The sequence below is a fragment of the Saccopteryx leptura genome, chromosome 3 (genome assembly GCF_036850995.1).
Source record: "Saccopteryx leptura isolate mSacLep1 chromosome 3, mSacLep1_pri_phased_curated, whole genome shotgun sequence".
In the NCBI taxonomy this organism is placed as follows: Eukaryota; Metazoa; Chordata; class Mammalia; order Chiroptera; family Emballonuridae; genus Saccopteryx; species Saccopteryx leptura.
In genome coordinates this window covers 167,232,844-167,251,700 of record NC_089505.1, presented here as the reverse complement: position 1 = coordinate 167,251,700, position 18,857 = coordinate 167,232,844, and the positions used below count along the sequence as shown (strand labels likewise).

The window sequence follows — 18,857 nt, the reverse complement described above, 5'->3', positions numbered from 1 at the left end:
TCACGGATTCGAATTTAGCGAGCCACAGAACACACTGAACTTTCCTCTGTACCGTCCACATCTCGACTGGCATGGCCGTGGGCTGCTCTGCTGTATACACAGTGTTACATCATCATCTGCGTATACGTACATGCTGCCACATCATCCTACAGAAACTGGGACGGTTTTCCTTTTATTTGGTACAGATTTCACATTTCTATCGTCTTTTGTTTTCCTGTGACCAGTCAAAAGTGCACCATGACTTTACGGACACACTGTATAACCAATATAATTTCATATTAATCCTCTATATAAATTATTCCTTCTGCTAAATATTATCCCTCCATTTTGTCATCACTTTAATTTCAAAACTCCTCTTACCTTTTTTTTTTTTTAACAGAGACAGAAAGAAAGTCAGAGAGAAGGATAGACAGGGACAGACAGACAGAAACAAAGAGATGAGAAGTATCAATCATTAGTTTTTTGTTGCACATTGCGACACCTTAGTTCAGGGGTCTCAAGTTCAACTCAGCATGTGGGCTGCAGAGCAAGATCACAGCCGTTTGGCGGGCCGCACTAGGTCTACAAAAGGCAACTGTTACGCAACACTTTTCTTGAACTTCGTGGATTAGTCTGCGGGCCGCACAAAATTGTTCAGCGGGCCGCGAGTTTGAGACCCCTGCCTTAGTTGTTCACTGATTCTTTCTCATATGTGCCTTGACCATGGGCCTTCAGCTGACCATGTAACCCCTTGCTTGAGCCAGCAACCTTGGGTACAACCTGGTAAGCTTGTGCTCACATCAGATGAGCCCATGCTCAAGCTGGCGACCTCGGGGTCTCGAACCTGTGTCCTCAGCATCCCAGTCTGACGCTCTACCCACTGCGCCACCGCCTGGTCAGGCTCCTCTTACCTTTTTGCACCACTTTGTTCCACCACTCAATCCAGCCTTCTTCCAACCCTACTCTCCCTCTAAATTCCTGATAAAAATGTCTTCCTCAGAAAATTCTTCTGTTAATTCAATTTAATATTTTGCCAATAAATACTAAAGTATAACACATAAAGTCTCAAATCAAAAAATAAAAGATTCTATGAATTACTGTATCTTATTAAGTGAACTAGAAATTAGAACAAATAAATCTTAAGAGTTATGACAAAGATACTATGTAAATTAAATTTTCTTGTCTTGTCCACTAAAATATATTCAGATGATTTGAAATATATGATCCCAAACTACAATACAAAATAGCATGGTGGTCTACACAAATAAGCAATAATTAAATGCTGATAAAGTCTGGAAAACCAACGCAAGAAATGTGATTCTCAAAATATTTTCAACATATTTCATCAAAATAAAATTATAACATTTGCCTATACTAAAAGATTTAGAAAATTAAGTTCAAACAAATAATTGAGTGAATAAAGTTAATGTTACAATAGAAATACTGTTAAAATAATAAAATAAAATAACATTTACCTGGATTTCCTATCCCATCCCCTTTAAATCTTGTGAAATTCTATTATAAATAAAAATTTAAATTGATTTTCCCTCAAACATCAATCCAAATTTCTTAATACCACTTTTTAAATAAATATCAATTTCCCATTTGTGTGATATCTACTTCATGAACTGATAACTATAATAGGCTTTATCAGTCAGTAAAGACGATTTCAGGATTATGTATTAAATATCAGGTGTTTGTCTTTTTCTGGACTAGTATCACAGTACTTTGGTAATTACATAGCTTTGTAATGCTTTTTAATATTTGATAGAACTAATTTTCCCCTCCGTTATATTGTTTTGTTTATCCTACCCAGATCTTTACTGGTATACTAAAATAGTAAAGAGACTGGGTTTTAAAGTTAGGCAGATTTCAGTTCAAATATTTACTCTACAATTAACACCTGTGCATGTCATTCAGTGTCTTAGACTCTCCATATCCTCATCTAGAATTAGAATAATAACACCTCCAAAAATAACAGAAAAATTAAATGAGATAGCATAGTGCTTAATATATATATATTAAACATTTGGTTAGTGATAAGTATTACTCATTTTTAAAGTCAGGTATGGATATCATTTTGTTACTTTTGTCTTTTTTATAATTATTCTTTAGGTTTTTTAATTTCTCTGGAAAATTACAAAAAATTAAATTTGACTGGGTTTGTTAATGTGCATTTTGTGGGGAAATTCATGTGTTACACAGCATGGAGTTATTTTTATCTGTACCTTACTCATCTTTTTAAAATGTCTGTATGCAGAGTTTTTCAGTATTTATTTCTTAGGTTATATCTTATTTTTCATTTAGCTTACTCCTAGATATTGTTTTATTTTTACTTTAAATGAAATCTCTTTGGCCTGACCAGGCGGTGGTGCAGTGGATGGAGCGTTGGATTGGGATGCAGAAGACCCAGGTTCAAAACCCCAAGGTCGCCAGCTTGAGCGCGGGCTCATCTGGTTTGAGCAGAAGCTCACCAGCTTGGACCCAAGGTTGCTGGCTCCAGCAAGGGGTTACTCGGTCTGCTGAAGGCCCGTGGTCAAGGCACATATGAGAAAGCAATCAATGAACAACTAAGGTGTTGCAACGCGCAATGAAAAACTAATGATTGATACTTCTCATCTCTCTCCGTTCCTGTCTGTCTGTCCCTGTCTATCCGTCTCTCTGACTCACTCTCTGTCTCTGTAAAAAATAAATAAATAAATAAAAATTTAAAAAAATGAAATCTCTTTGAAGATAGTTTTGAAATGTTTATGGCTGATACACAGGAAAGTTATTAACTAAAATCTATCACCTGATTTCTCACAAATTTTTGAGCATCTTTCTTTTTAATCACAGTTTCTGTAACTAATTAAAAGTGTTTTCTAAACTTTTAAGTGAAAACCACAAAAATACCAATAGATATGTACACTTAAAGTTTTCCTTTTTTTTTTTTTTTTTTTGTATTTTTCTGAAGATGGAAACTGGGAGGAAGTCAGACAGACTTCCGCATGCGCCTGACCGGGATCCACCCGGCATGCCCACCAGGGGGCGATGCTCTGCCCATCTGGGGCGTTGCTCTGTTGCAACCAGAGCCATTCTAGCACCTGAGGCAGAGGCCACAGAGCCATCCTCAGCGCCCAGGCCAACCCTGCTCCAGTGGAGCCTTGGCTGCGGAAGGGGAAGAGAGAGACAGAGAGGAAGGAGAGGGGGAGGGGTGGAGAAGCAGATGGGCGCCTCTCCTGTGTGCCCTGGCCAGGAATCAAACCTGGGACTCCTGCACGCCAGGCCAATGCTCCACCACTGAGCCAACCAGCCAGGGCCCTTTTAAAAGAGACTTTTTGACCCACCAATATAGAGAAGAAAAAATGAGAATGAGAGCAAGAATAAAATACCTCATGTTGGCGAAGTATTGGTGAAATGGAAACTCACTGCTAAGAAAAATATACTTTGGAACTATTCTTTAAGAAATTCACTTAGTACATATCAAATGTCTTAAAACTATTAATATCCTATAATTCAATAATTCTACTTCTAAGAACTGGTTATGAAAATTCAAGGTGCAAAAAAATGTATGTAAAATATGCTATCTGTAAGCACATTTTTAATCATGAAAAGTGAGGAACAAATATCCCAAAATAGGAAAATCTTGGTTTCAAACCCACTCTTCAATCATCATTTCCTATTCCTTCCAACTTACTTATTTTGTGACATAACCTAAGTTTAACAATTCTCCTTCTCATAGGGACAATCCAGTGAGCCTATCAATTTCTCATCGTTCCTCACTCCCTGATGTCTATCTTCCCTCTTTACAAAGTTTAATTTCCAATCATTATAGACTTTCCTTTGCTTTTATGTCACATTCCCCATTTCTTTATTAGTAGTTAATATACTTGCCTGTTGAAATCACTACTCTAGGGCAGAAATCACTACTGACAACACTGTGTCTGCACCTATGCTGGTAAATATGACCAAAAAAAGATAACCATGATGCTTATTTAAATTAACAATCACTGACTTCTTTTGGACTCTTAATGCATCCTAGCAATAAATACGCATTTACTTAGTCCATGCCTTCTCCCACGCATAGGCCACTATTCTGTACTTCCACCTCTTTCTTTGAACCAGCAACCCTAGCCCACTATCAGATGAGCTTCGTATTTCACTGAAAACATTAAAGAAGTCAGAAGAGAACTTCACAAGCTCCCACAACCACATCCTACATTTTACCTGTGTTTTTGCCCATATATTTTCCTTCTCTACTGTTATTGTGGATTAACTGTTAGTAGACCAATTTAAATCTCCTGCTCATGCACTAAATCCCATATCCTCTTGATTCTATCAGTTGTCCTGTTATTCATGTATCAATTCTTCCTACTTGTCACCATAAAAATATGTGCATATTTTAAAAACATTTGTTTCTATCTTAAAAAAGGAAAAACAAACAAAACACTCAAATAACTGCCCTCTACTCTTTTCTTTTGGCTTCTAGGACACTATCTACACCTCCCTGATATTCTCCTACTTTGCTGCTTTACCCTCGTCTTCCTAATGTTTAAATGTTGGCTTACCGTAGGCTCACTTCTTCAATTCGACTCTTTTTTATCTACTTAAGAATGTTCTGGCCTTACAGGGAGTACAAATAAAAATTTTAAGATACATATAGAAATTTATATATTAAGTGTTGAATAAATATGATTGTCAATACTAATACCTCACATTGCTAAAAATTATTACTGACTGATTTAGATATTTTTCATAATTTCTTTTTTTCATGCTAGGCAGTAGATACCTAAATGTTTTATTATTATTATTCTGTTTTTCAACATATCTGGAATATTTCATAATTTCTGAAATTAAAAAACTTAATTGCTGAATAAAAATAAGTCAGAATTTCTAACACCTCCTATTTTCAGAGCTTTAGACCTTTATGCCCCAAAGCACAAATTTAAATATTATCAGTTCATACATTTGTCTTAAAGTGAAGGACAAAGGTTTTTCTTTTTTAAAGATTTGTAGGTTATCCTAACTTGAGCTAGAATCTTAATATTTCATATCTCTTATCCCTCAGGTGAAACATCAATAGATTGGAAGAAGATACTAATAAAAATGTTTCTATTACCAAAACATTTCTCGCAGTAAAATGGAAGAGTCTCCATATGAAAGCATTATTATAAAAATCTTCCTGTTTATAACACTTTCAGAGAAGGGTGGAAAATACTTAAAAGTCACATCTTGATCAAGGAGCCAACCAACAGATATAATTCTTAGAATAAAAGGTCATCAAACCAAAGGTCTTAGAATTTTAATTAAAGTAAAAACAATGAAAAACTTGAACATACTGTACAATACCAAAGGCTGTTTTTTCTTTACTTTCATATCAAAACATCAAATAAACTGAAGATCATACTATGTGCTTGTGTCAAGAACAGTACAAGACTATGTCCCTGAAGGCTCCTGAGGGGAACCAAGATAAGAAAGTACTAGTTTAACAGAACTCATTCCCTTGTAAAAGGGACCTTGAGAGACAGAGAAGATTGTGAATAAGAAAGTAGCATATCCCATTTTAGAGAAAGCCTCAAATAATACATAGCTAATAAATGTAAATATCTGATCATTATCTGATCATGACCGATCCTACAAACAAGGTGGTCATCTGATTATGACTGAGATGAGTAGCCAGGTCCAAGTCAAAAACGAGACACACCCAAACGTAAGGTGAAAAATAGTACAGTCACCCAAAAATTGTTTGGCTTTGTCTTTTGGTGGGAAGCAGGAAGGAGGGCCAGGAGGAATAAAAGAAGACATGGATACGGTAGAAGAATATGAAATAACTATGTGCAAACAAGATTTTATAAAAGGAAGAGACTACCTTTGAGATCAGCATACTTTATTTACCTGATATGTTCCTTTAATATTTTTTGTTTCCCAGATTCTTCTCTATAAATCACTTTATGCCACCTGTTTTTGCCTAAGACACATGGAGCTGGCAAGGAAAAGTATTTGTGAGGTAACTGAACTATAACTTCCCCCAAAAACCAAAATTTGAAAAAAAGAACCCTGCAAATATAGGCTAAAAATTGCTAAAGACCTTTTTAAAAGGAACTTTTGTTATTCCTATATTCATGTGACTTAATTAAAAAAAAAACTTCTTCAAGACCAAGAATTGTTTATAGACCTGAGTTTGTTTGTTTTCCCCAATAACATAGCATGGTGAAATGAACAGGATGGCTTCCCCATCCTCAGATTCTTGATTTGTAGTTCCGAATATTCTTGGTATGCGATAACCCATACTCTCTCCCCAGTCATCAGGATGATGTACTTTTTTTACTTTCAGTAGCTTGAAGTGGAGGGTATGATTTAATATTACCCTTACTCATGGTACCTAAAAAAAAAAAGCAAATGGTAGAGCAGAAGTCGGGTGACAGAATTTTTAAAAGGAAGGAAAAATATCCACAGGGATCCTTTCTTTCTCTCTGTGTCTGTCTGAAATATGTAGAATTATCTATTTACAATTGACGGGAATAGGGAACAAAATGGAAATAAAACATCTAGAGAAGGGAGAGAGAGTTGATGGAGAGGTCACAAAAGAAATTAGGGAAGATGGTATCCCAGTAGGCTTTTGAGGAGGATCATGGCAAGAAGGAATACTAACAGAACCCATTCCCTTGTAAAAAGGAGTGTAGGGTGTGAATAATATAGTGTATTATACAGCAAGGCTGAATTAATACACAGTAAATTAACTGTGAATAAGGTGGTCACCTCATGCCTTGCCAGGTCCAAATAAAAAATCAGACAGACATACCCAAACATAAAAAAAAAGAAGTGGAGTCATTCAAATACTGTTTTATTTTTGTTTCTTTTTTTAAGGGGGGGGGGAAACTAAGAGATAAGACATTGGATCAGCTAATCACTGAGTTCCTTCATTAATTCATGTTCCTACTCCTCAACCCCATCCTAAAATATCAGCATAAAAGCCAATACAACTTTCCTTAACTCCCAGCTCAAACAATGCCAAAAGATCGTCAACTTAATTTCTGACCTTACTGAAAGTACAAATAAGACTTTTAAGGTATATATAGGAATTTATATGGCCTTTAAGTTGGAAATCTACCTGTTTCTCTGGAGAGTAGTTCACAAGTATAACCTCTGCTTTGTAATAAAAATAACTGAATTAGCCAAAGCTTCCTGTATCTCTAAAGCAGCCATGACTAGTTCTAGTGCAATGATTTGCTCTATTTGGTCTACCATAGACTTTATTGCTGTTAGCTCAGCATGCTATAAATTATCTTCTTCTCAACATTAAAAAATATGCTTAAATGGAAAAACTTTCTTCGCCATGGAAGTATTTTTTCCTGATGATCCAACAACATAACTAGAAAAAGTTGCTCTCTTTTACACTAGAATGAAAACCACTCCAGTCATATTATTCTGGTTTTTGAAATATCTATTTTAACTATAATTACTGAATGGGAAATAAACTTATCAATTAATAAATACAAACATCGTTGCTAAATGTGCTATAAGTAGGTAACAAATATGGTATATTAACATAACCTAACATCTACAGCCAAATTAACTGACTCCAATCAATTTATATTCAGCACTTTTAGAAGTCCTGAGATGCTTACCTTAATTTCGACTTGCTCTTCCATTTCTTTAGTTTTAATTGTAGTATATTCCTTTTCAAGCCTAAGGGAAGAAAATAAATAAATAAAAGTGTTTTTTCATTCAAAAGTAGTTCTTAAATTACAAAATTTAAAACTATATATTAACGCAAAACATAATTTCATTAGGTTTCCCCAACTTATAACTTGAGATATTTGATATGAGAACTAAAATCCAAATAGTTACATGAATTCTTACAAAAAAATTACTTCACAAAAAAATAAGCACTGGCCCTGGCCGGTTGGCTCAGTGGTAGAGCGTCGGCCTGGCGTGCAGAAGTCCAGGGTTTGATTCCCGGCCAGGGCACACAGGAGAAGCGCCCATTTGCTTCTCCACCCCTCCCCCTCTCCTTCCTCTCTGTCTCTCTCTTCCCCTCCCGCAGCGAGGCTCCATTGGAGCAAAGATGGCCCAGGCACTTGGGATGGCTCCTTGGCCTCTGCCCCAGGTGCTGGAGTGGCGCTGGTCACACAGAGCGACGCCCCGGAGGGGCAGAGCGTCGCCCCCTGGTGGGCAGAGCGTCACCCCCTGGTGGGCGAGCCGGGTGGATCCCGGTCGGGCGCATGCAGGAGTCTGTCTGACTGTCCCCGTTTCCAGCTTCAGAAAAATAAAAAAAATAAAAAATAAGCACCATATAAAAGAAACTTTAGAAAAGCAATTTTGGGCCCTGTCTGGTTGGCTCAGTGGTAGAGCATTAGCCCTGCATGTGGAAGTCCCAGGTTCAATTCTGGTCAGGACACACAGGAGAGGCGCCCATCCTCTTCTCCACCCCTCCCCCTCTCGCTTATTTCTCTCTCTCTCTCTCCCCTTCCTGCAGTCATGGCTCAATTGGAGCAAGTTGGCCTTGGATTCTGAAGATGGCTTTATGGCCTCCACCTCAGGTGCTAGGAAGACTTGCTCAGCTGCTGAGCAATGGAGCATTGCTCTGCAGAGGGCAGAGCAGTGCCCCTTAGTGGACTTGCTGGGTGGATCCTAGTCTGGGCGCATGCAAGTCTGCCTCTGCCTTCCCTCCTCTCACTGAATAATAATAATAATAATAAAAGAATAGCTATTTTTAACCCCTTTCATCTCATGGCACACATAAATAATTACTAAAATTCTGAGGCACACCAAAAAATTTATTTTTTGTCTATCTGACAAAAAAAAGGTATAATTTTGATTTACAAAAAATAATAGTAATTACCTATCCTTTTTGCTCCAAAGTGACTTTTTAAAAAATCAGGCGTCTGTATTTTTATATAAGAATTTCTGGCACCAAAAATTAAACAATCAAATGCAACCTAATTATGTGACATGACCAATAAGATGCAACTCTATGGTATGACTCATATATTTATGGTTCAAGACAGGGCATTTACATGGAACAGCTATTGTTGTGTTGGCTGTTGTCATTTTTTTAATTTAACAATCTAAGGGAAAAGAGGCAGTTTCTAGCTGAATAGTCAAGTATTGAATGTTTTAAAAATTCATGTGGCACACTGGTTGAAAAATCACTGCTTTATAAAGTAAATGTATAAGGCACCAAAGACAGCACTAAGTTTACAGCCCTAAACTTACAAAGAAACTGCCCATCCTCCCCTCTCAAATTAAAATACATCTGTAGAGTTCAACCAAAGAGATTTAAAAAAAAAAAAAGAAAAGCTTAATGACAGGGATATATTCTGAGAAATGCATTGTTAGGTGGTTTCATCATTGTACAAAAGCTCAGGAGCCACGAAGAACAAAACTAGATTAAAGCAAGCACAAGAGAAAATGATGCAATCAAGAGAAGCAGTAACCAAAAGATGTATGAGGCTGCTGCAGAGGTAAATGAGACGTTAACATAGCACACTGTTTTTTTAGCAAGCAATTTTCTTATAAGTAGAAAGCATACATTTTAAAATAACAATTAAAAGAATAATAAAGCAAATATATAAACCAGTAATATAGTTGTTTATCAAAGTTATTATGTACTGTATATATTGTATGTACTATACTTTCGTAAGACTGGCAACGCAGGTTTGTTTACACTAGCATCACCACAAACACATGGGTGATGCACTGCACTATGACATTACCATGGCTACGATATCACTAGGGGACAGGAATTTTTCAGCTCCACTGTAATCTTATGGAACCACCTTTGTACAGTATATATGGCTCGCCACTGACCAAAAACATTTTAATGTGATGTATTACTATACTAAAATCAACTAACATTTATAATAGAGAAAAAGGGACAACTACTCCTAACAAAAGAATTCCAACTAATAAACATAGAAGGAATGAGGCAAATATAAAAATCACCATTAGAACTCCACAATAATATTATAGCTGCCACAGGCAAAAAAAATCAATGGATTCCAAAATTAGTGAATAAAAATTTAAGCATAGTTTCAAAGTATCTCTTCCAAAATATTTACGAATTATAAAGGGGAAAATAGTAAATTCATAGGACAGTATTCTAGCAGGAAAGAGCTGAGCCAACAACTGATCAAGATTACCATCACCATATACAGATTACCATATAGTGACATCATGCACCTTGTTAGGATATACTGAGGACATCTCACTTTTCGTGGTATTTAAGATCACTATTGTCTTGTTGAATTTTTGTCTGGGAGATCTAACCCAGTAGAGTCTTAAAATCCCCAATCCTATGTCTGTATTGCTGTCGATCTCTCCCTTAATGGTCACCCAGATTTTTAAAACATATTTAGGTGATCCTACATTGAGTGTGTATATGTTTACAAGGGTTATATCCTCTTGCTGGATCAATCCCTTTGGTATTATGTAGTGACCTTCTTTGTCTCTTGCTAAGGTCTTTCTTTTTTTTTTCCATTGATTTGAGAAAAAGGAGATACAGAAGCATTAATTCGTTGTTCCACTTAGTTGTTCCATTTATATAGTTGTGTATTCATTGACTGCTTCTCATATGTACCCTGGAATCAAACCCACAACCTCAGTGCACTGGGATGGCTTTTGTTGGGCAGATAAAATATATTATCCTCACTTTGTTAAAGATGGTGCTGCCCACGTGGATGCCCATCACCCAGGTGATATTAATGTGTGTTGGGGGCGGGCTGTGGGCAGGCAGGATCCTTGTAGCCTGGGGCTTGGTTTTAGGACTAAGCCTTTCCCATGCTTTTTTTTTTTTTTTTTCTGAAGCTGGAAAAGGGGAGAGACAGTCAGACAGAATCCCACACGTGCCCGACCAGGATCCACCCAGCACGCCCACCAGGGGGCGACGCTCTGCCCACCAGGGGGCGATGCTCTGCCCCTCCGGGGCGTCGCTCTGTTGCGACAAGAGCCACTCCAGCGCCTGGGGCAGAGGCCAAGGAGCCATCCCTAGCCCCCGGGCCATCCTTGCTCCAATGCAGCCTCGCTGCAGGAGGGGAAGAAAGAGACAGAGAGGAAGGAGAGGGGGAGGGGTGGAGAAGCAGATGGGCGCCTCTCCTGTGTGCCCTGGCCAGGAATCGAACCTGGGACTTCCACACGCCAGGCCGACGCTCCACCACTGAGCCAACTGGCCAGGGCCTTTCCCACGCTTTTTGATGTGGGGTGGTGCCATCCCATCATGCCTCAGATAAGTGACTTTGTATTAGAGACTTTCCTATTTTGTATATTGCATTAAAGCTTTTGTTTCTATACTATAAAGTGGGACAAACTGGGAGCTTGCTCTCTCGGTTCCTGAGATTAGCATTAGAGAGAAGAGCAGAGAAAGCCACGTGGAGGAGGCCAGGAGAAGCAGCCAAGATGGCAGAGTACTGTAGGAAAAGCCAGTTTGTGCAGTTTGTGCAGAGAGAAGGAAGGAGTTGGGGAACAGAGGTGAATAAGTCTGGTGAGCTAGAAACCTTTGATTCTAGGAAACTCGGATAAGTCGAAAGCTTTGTGAGCACTGAATGAGTGGGTTTTGGAGCCCAGTGTGTGGTTTTACTTGCCCGCCGGGTGCAAGCTAGGATTAAAGATGATAGCCCACCAGCTTTTGGCTCCGTTGTTTCTTTACCGACTGTCCGAATCCAATGAGAACCTGCATGGGCCAGGCGGCTGTGATGGTGGCCCTGGCTATTGGCTTTACACTTTATTCACTGAGCCACCAGGCCAAGGCTGGCCTTTGCTTTTGAAGTCTATTTTATCTGATGTAGGTATTGCTATCCTAGCTTTTTGTTTGTTTACACTTGCAAGGGATATTTTTTTCCATACCTTCACTTTCAGTTTGTATGTATCTTTTGCTCTGAGGTGGGTCTCTTGTAGATAGCATATATATTCAAGTCCCTTGCCCAGTTTTTAAATCCACTCTTTGCTTTTTGTTATTGACTTTTAGGAATTCTTTATATATTCTGGATATTAACCCTTTATCATATATCATTTATAAATATTTTCTTCCATTTTATTACCTTTTTTACTGTTAAAAGTGTTTTAGGTTGCATAAAAATTTAAAAATGTATCAAGTCCAAATTGTCTATTTTTTATTTACTGAGTCTTTTTTCCTTAGTCCATCTACCTAAAGGTTTGTCAATTTTGTTGATGCTTTCAAAGAATCGAGTTTTATTTTTATTTTCTCTATTGTTTTTCTATTCTATTTTATCTCTGCTCTAATCTTTACTTCCTTCCTTCTGCTAGCTTCAGGTTTATATTGTTCTTCTTCTTCTAGTTCCTTAAATTATAGATTAGGTTGTTGACAGGAGATCATTTTAATTTTTTAGTGTAAGTATTATAGCTATAAATTCCTCCCTTAACACTGCTTCCATTACATCGCATGAATTTGGGTATGTTGTGTTTTTGTTTTCATTCATCACTAGGTATTTTCTAATTTCCCTTGTGATTTCTTTTTTAATCCATTGGTTATTAAAGAGTGTGTTGTGTAATTTCCAAAAAATGGTGATATTTCCAGTTTTATTTCTGTTATTGATTTCTAAGTTCATTTTGTTTTATATTTTTTAAAATCTATTGAAACTTAATTTGTGGCCTAAATATATGGTTTCTAGGAAAACATCCCAGGTACCCTTGGAAAGACGTCTGATGCTGAATACCTATTGTATGAACTGAGAAGATATAACATCAGTGGTATACCTGCCAAAAATGTGCAGCCTAAATCATGAAGGAACATCAAAATAACACAAACCGTGGAATTTTCTGTACTCTTCAAATATATCAAGGTCAAGAAACACAAAGAAAGGTTAGGAGAGTGTTTCAGAAGAAAGGAAATCAAAGGAACACAGCAACTAAATGCAATACTAATCCTGTACTTAAGTATTTGGATTGGACAAAGGGTGAAGGGTGGGGAGTGGGTGCGGGTGGGAGCTGGGGGTGGGAGGGATAGACAGCAATAAATAATATTATTAATATAGCGATAAAACTTGAACATGTACCATGGATTAGATAATAGTGTTGTATCTAAGATAATTTCCTGGGTTATGTTAAAAAAAAACCTCCTTGTTCTTAGAAAGTACATACTCTAGTTTCAAAGGATAAAGGGTACTATATTTCAACTTATTCTCAAATGCATCCCCCCAAAAATAGGTATAAATTTTACTTACACAAACACACACACACACACATGACCTTTTTACAGATGGAGAGAGAGAGGATAGATAATAAAGCAAATGGAACAAAATGTAAACAACTGGTGAATTTAGGTAAGTGGTATATAGGAATTCCTGGTACTATATTTGTAACTTTTCAAAAAGTTTTAAAAAGTATGCCAAAATAAAAATTATAAAAAAACAAAAAGCAAAGGCTAAGACTGACTGCCTAAAATGCCCTCCCCTTATCTTCACCTGGCCAAGCTCTAATAATCCTAAACAGCAAAAAGAATAAAACTTTTAAAATCAGATGATGTTACTTTTCTCAAAATTCTTTAATGGTCTCTCCTCAGACTTACACACTGTAAGTCAGGTCCCTGAGGAGGCCAACAATGCATAATAAAACTTTTGAAACTGTTCTATTTTTGTGCTGATATAGTAGCATGTGGCTAATAAGCATTGGAAATGTGGCTAATATAAGTGATGAAGTGAATCTTTGATTGTATTTTTTTTCTTTTTTTTTTTTTTTGTATTTTTCTGAAGCTGGAAACGGGGAGGCAGTCAGACAGACTCCCGCATGCACCCGACTGGGATCCACCTGGCAAGCCCACCAGGGGCGATGCTCTGCCCATCCGGGCGTCGCTCTGTTGAGACCAGAGCCACTCTAGCGCCTGGGGCAGAGGCCATGGAGCCATCCCCAGTGCCCAGGCCATCTTTTGCTCCAATGGAGCCTTGGCTGTGGGAGGGGAAGAGAGAGACAGAGAGGAAGGAGGGGGGAGGGGTGGAGAAGCAGATGGGCGCCTCTCCTGTGTGCCCTGGCCGGGAATCGAACCCGGGACTTCCATACGCCAGGCCGACGCTCTACCACTGAGCCAACCAGCCAGGGCTATGATTGTATTTCAATACCCACATGTATATAATGGCTATCACATAGGATAGCACAGTGCTAAAGATATCTCCCCATGTTTCAGACTTCAATGCCTACCACACTCCTATTTGCCTATACTAGTCATCTTGGCCTTAAACATGCCATCTCATTCTTGCCTCAGTCATTATATTTACTGTTCTCTCAGGATAAAATACACTTCCCCCAGATAATCACATGACTCTCTTCCACTTCCCTCAGGTGTCTGCTCAAATGGCACCTTATTAGTCTGTGTGCCTTATCTTTGCATGCTCTATCTAAAAGAGCACTGCATCACTCTAAGTCAGGGGTCGAGAACCTATGGCTCATGAGCCAGCTGTGGCTCTTTTGATGGCTGCATCTGGCTCACAGACAGATCTTTAATAAAAAAAACAATAACATTAAAAATATAAAACATTCTCATGTATTAAAATCCATTCATTTCCTACTGCTCATGTTCATGGTTGCGGGTAGCTGGAGTCAATCACAGCTGTCCTCCGGAACACCAAATTTTTATTGGATAATGTGTAACATACACGAGTCATTGTATGGCTCTCACGGAATTACATTTTAAAATATGTGGCGTTCATGGCTCTCTCAGCCAAAAAGGTTCCCGACACCTGCTCTAAGTCCTTCATCTTGCTTCATTTTTCCTTCCTGGCATTTTCACTGATGGACATCATATGGTATATTGATTCTGTGTCAGTTTTTTGTACTTCTGTAAGTTACCTACAGGAGGAACTTCCTGTTGTAGTCATCATTTAAACTGCAGCAATTAGAAACATAAGGTCTTTGGAAAGGTACACTGGTACCATCTCCTTCAGAAAACAAACTGAGTCTTCAGCCTCTGCCATACCCTTACCCAGTCATATTGGTGCTTTTCCAGTTTTCCTCTTCATGTTCCTGCTAAAAGAATATTTTCTCTCATACATTTTAAAAACTTTTATAATTATTTTTACCTGAAGTGTATATATTTGCAAATAATGTAATTTGTATGTGCTTTAAACTTTTCCACTAAATTTTAAATGAGATGTATTCTCATTTAATTTATGGATAATGTCTATTCTATAGCCTAAATGGCAAAGTCAGTCATTGTTATTGAACCAATGAGTCAAATTATATTTTCTTTCTGTCATTAAAGTTTGCTTTCATTTTTCAACTCAGATAAAATATACATTAATACTTGCCCCTGTGACCACCACTCTATTTCCAGTTCTAATGGTAAGAAAGATAAGGTAATCTTTTTGTAACCTATGATATTAATATATTTTAGATTAGATGTAATACAAGTTTGACAGTGTTTTATTACCATTACATTTGTTTCTGTTCATGATTTGAAGTATTCAATTACATTCAAGATAAAGCAGTCTTGTGAAACATTTGTCAGCTCGATGAAATAGAAGGTGTTCCATTTAATTTTTCTTTTTTTGTGAGAGACAGAGAGAGGGACAGAGAGGGACAGACAGGTAGGAAGGGAGAGAGATGAGAAGCATCAATTCTTTGTTGTGGCTCCTTAGTCTCTTTAGTTGTTCACTGATTGCTTTCTCATATGTGCCTTGACTGGGAAGGCTATAGCAGAGTGAGTGACCCCTTGCTCAAGCCAGTGACCTTGGGCTTCAAGCCAGCAACCATGGGATCATGTCTATAATCCCACACTCAAGCCAGCAACCCCGTGCTCAAGCTGGTGAGACCTCACTCAAGCTGGATGAGCCCACGCTCAAGCTGTAGACCTTGGGGCTTCGAACCCGGGTCCTCCATGTCCCAGTCTGATGCTCTATCCACTGCGCCACTGCCCAGTCAAGCTCCATTCAATTTTTCTTGTTTTGCTTTCTCAGGACACACTTCCTATAGAGTAAGGCATTCTAAAACTGTCCTTTTTGTTTGGTACCCCAATGATTGTTTTTTATCCCAAAGCAATATATCAGTATAAGATTCGGAGTATGACATGTTTGCCTTTCTCTTTCTTTTTTCTTTTCTTTCTTTTTTTCTTTTGTTCCACTTAGTTGTGCCATTGTTGCTTCACATATGTGCGACCAGGGCTCAAACCAGCAACTGCTGGGGTTGAGCCAGCACCTTTGAGGTGGAGCCCTGACTGGGGCTCAAATTGGCACCTTTGAGGTCCAGACAGCATGCTCAGAATTGAACCAGCAACCTCGGGATCAACCCAGTGACCTCAGGATCGCCAACCCCAGGCTCAAGCTGTGACCTTGGTGCTTTGGGATGACATTCCATCCACTGTGTCACCAGCCAGGGCAGCTTTTCTTTTATAAAGTGGCAGAAGACAAACTGTGAAAGGGCATGTGCAAAGAAGAACCAAGATTATTTCTACCATAAGAATGTTATCAGGCAGATAAATGTGAGGAAAATATAGATGGAAATTGAAAATCCAGTTACCATGTTCTGAATATTATACTGACCCCCAACAGACTGTGTATGCAGGTTTAAGACAAATAAGTTAGGCATCTCTTATATGTTATATTATAGAACCTGATATACTGGAACTACCAAGCTGTAATTATAACAAGTTATTTATTTTTCTACTCTGCCATATTCCAACCTACAGGAAGCTTAAACCTTCTTCAGAGCCAGGTCCAAGTCTTTTGTTACATATTCTAAGAGAGGTCCTTAGTATAAATCAATGAGACTAATCTTTTATTTGTTTATTATTTTTTAATTGGTTTCAGAGAAAGAGGAAGGGGGAGAGAGAGACAGATAGAAACACTGATCTGTTCCGACATGTGCCCTGATCAAAAATTGAACCCATAACCTCTGCATTTCAGGATGGTGCTTTAACCAACTGAGCTGTTTGGCCAGGACAAGAGATTCATCTTTTAATACTGATAAAGTATTACTAACCAAAATATATATAAACACTACTACCCCTAAGAAGTAGTCAATACAATAAGAAGTAGACACTGTAATAGAAAATGGAGGGAAAATATGCAGCCAATTAGCATATAAAAAGAGGATTATTCTTTTTAATACTTAGGAAAATATAAATTAAGACCAAAATGAGATAGGCATGTTTTATACTGAATAATTCAGCAAAAATTAAGAATAATAAGTGTTCATGACTAAGTAGAACAAAGAAAACTCTTACACATTGCTGGGTGAGACTATTATATAGTAGCACTTTGGAAAATTTTATGTTAAACCTGACCTACTCTGCAGTCTAGCAATCCCATTCCTAAATATTCCTCATAGAAAAATTCTCACAGAAATATTCATATTTCAATAGCATAACAGCAAACAAACAAATCTAAAAGTCTAAAATGACTATGAGAAAAATGAATACATTATGGTAGGTTTACTCAATGGAATATTATACAGCAGTGAAAATTATAATAAACTACAGCAACACAAAAATTCTAACAGATTATACCATCATAATGTAATCAACAAACACAAGTCACAGATGACTATATATAGCATGATACAACTTTCATAACACTCAAAAATAAGCATAACTACCTATGTATGTAGTGAGACTATTTTTTAAAAAACAAGAAAATTGATAAACCCCAAATTCAGGATAGTGATTACCACTTGCAGTGGGGCACTCAGGCTATGTGAAGAATTCAGAAGTATTTGTTTTATTGTTATACTTTATAACTTAAAGATATTATACATATCTTTGTGTTTTTACCAAACATGTTATATATAGTCTTTAGTGTGTTATACAATGAGAGTTTTTTTAAAAGGGCCTTAAATAACACATTAAACCAAAAAGACAAAACCAGTTTATATAGTTTTACATCCCAAACTGACAAAATATACATTCTGGTCAAATGTGTATGTTACATTCTCAAGGATAGACCATAGGTTGGAACACAAAACTAGTCTGAATTAATTTAAGAAGACTGAAATCATACCAAGCATATTTTCTGACCACAATGGTATAAAACTCAAAATTAGCCTTAAGAATAAAGCTGGAAAAATCACAAATATGTGAAGGTTAAACAACATGCCACTGAACAACAGTGGGTAAAAGAAAAAATAAGAGAGCAAAAGACATAGAGAAACAAATGAAAATGACTATATCACATATCAGAATTTTTGCCGTGCAGCAAAAGTGGTACTAAGGAAGTGCACAGCATTACAGGCCTATATCAAGAAACAAGAAAAATCTCAAATTAACAATCTAATATTTCATCTTCAAGAAATGAAGCCCAAAATCAGTAAAAAGAAAGAAATAAGAAGAATTACAGCAGAATTAAACCTAACAAAGAACAAAAAAGGCAAAATAGACGTCAGAGTAATGGCGGGGTAGGAAGCGATACCGATAAATCTCCCCCAAAACTCAACAAGATCTTCAACCAGAAACAGAAAAACCTTTACTTGGAGCTTCCAGATGCTTCGCAATACACCCAAAGGTATGATTGAGTGAAAAATTGGCTAAATATATAACCAAACCCCGAAGGAAATAGGAAGTAAGAAATGCTCCGCCTTCCTCACTAACCTAAACAGGGCGGCTTTCTCTGGTAACTGTGAATATAGAAACTGAGGCGGGCAAAGGGGGTGAATACAAACGGCCGAACCAGGCTGTGGCACGGAGATCCAAGCCGAGGAAAATCTGATCCTGTGGCAACCCGGGCAATACAAGCTAACACTCGCGCCAAACCCAAACAAAGAAAGACAAGCGGCGCGGCCATTTTACCCGGTCTCCTGGTTGGTGCGCAGTTAGTGGGCGAGAGATTTCTTCCTAGGCCCCGGGAGTCAGTGCCCGTGTTGCCCCACGGAGAGGCAGGGTCAGAGGCCTTTCTGTGGGCCGAGGGCAGAGTCTCTGGGCAGCCCCAGCGCCCTGGGAAAGCCACGCACGGGAGGGAGTG

At 37.9% G+C, this 18,857-nt stretch overlaps 1 protein-coding gene across 5 annotated transcripts in view; it reads right to left on the bottom strand.

Annotated features, from left to right (window-relative positions):
- The window catches only part of EVI5 (ecotropic viral integration site 5), a 260,068-nt gene that overhangs the window by 127,822 nt on the left and 113,389 nt on the right, over positions 1 to 18,857 (bottom strand). For all 5 annotated transcript variants that reach the window (XM_066376780.1, XM_066376784.1, XM_066376782.1 and 2 more), the window contains exon 10: positions 7,587 to 7,647. In XM_066376780.1, the coding sequence (XP_066232877.1) occupies positions 7,587 to 7,647 (61 nt within the window). The remainder of the gene's footprint in view (positions 1 to 7,586; positions 7,648 to 18,857) is intronic.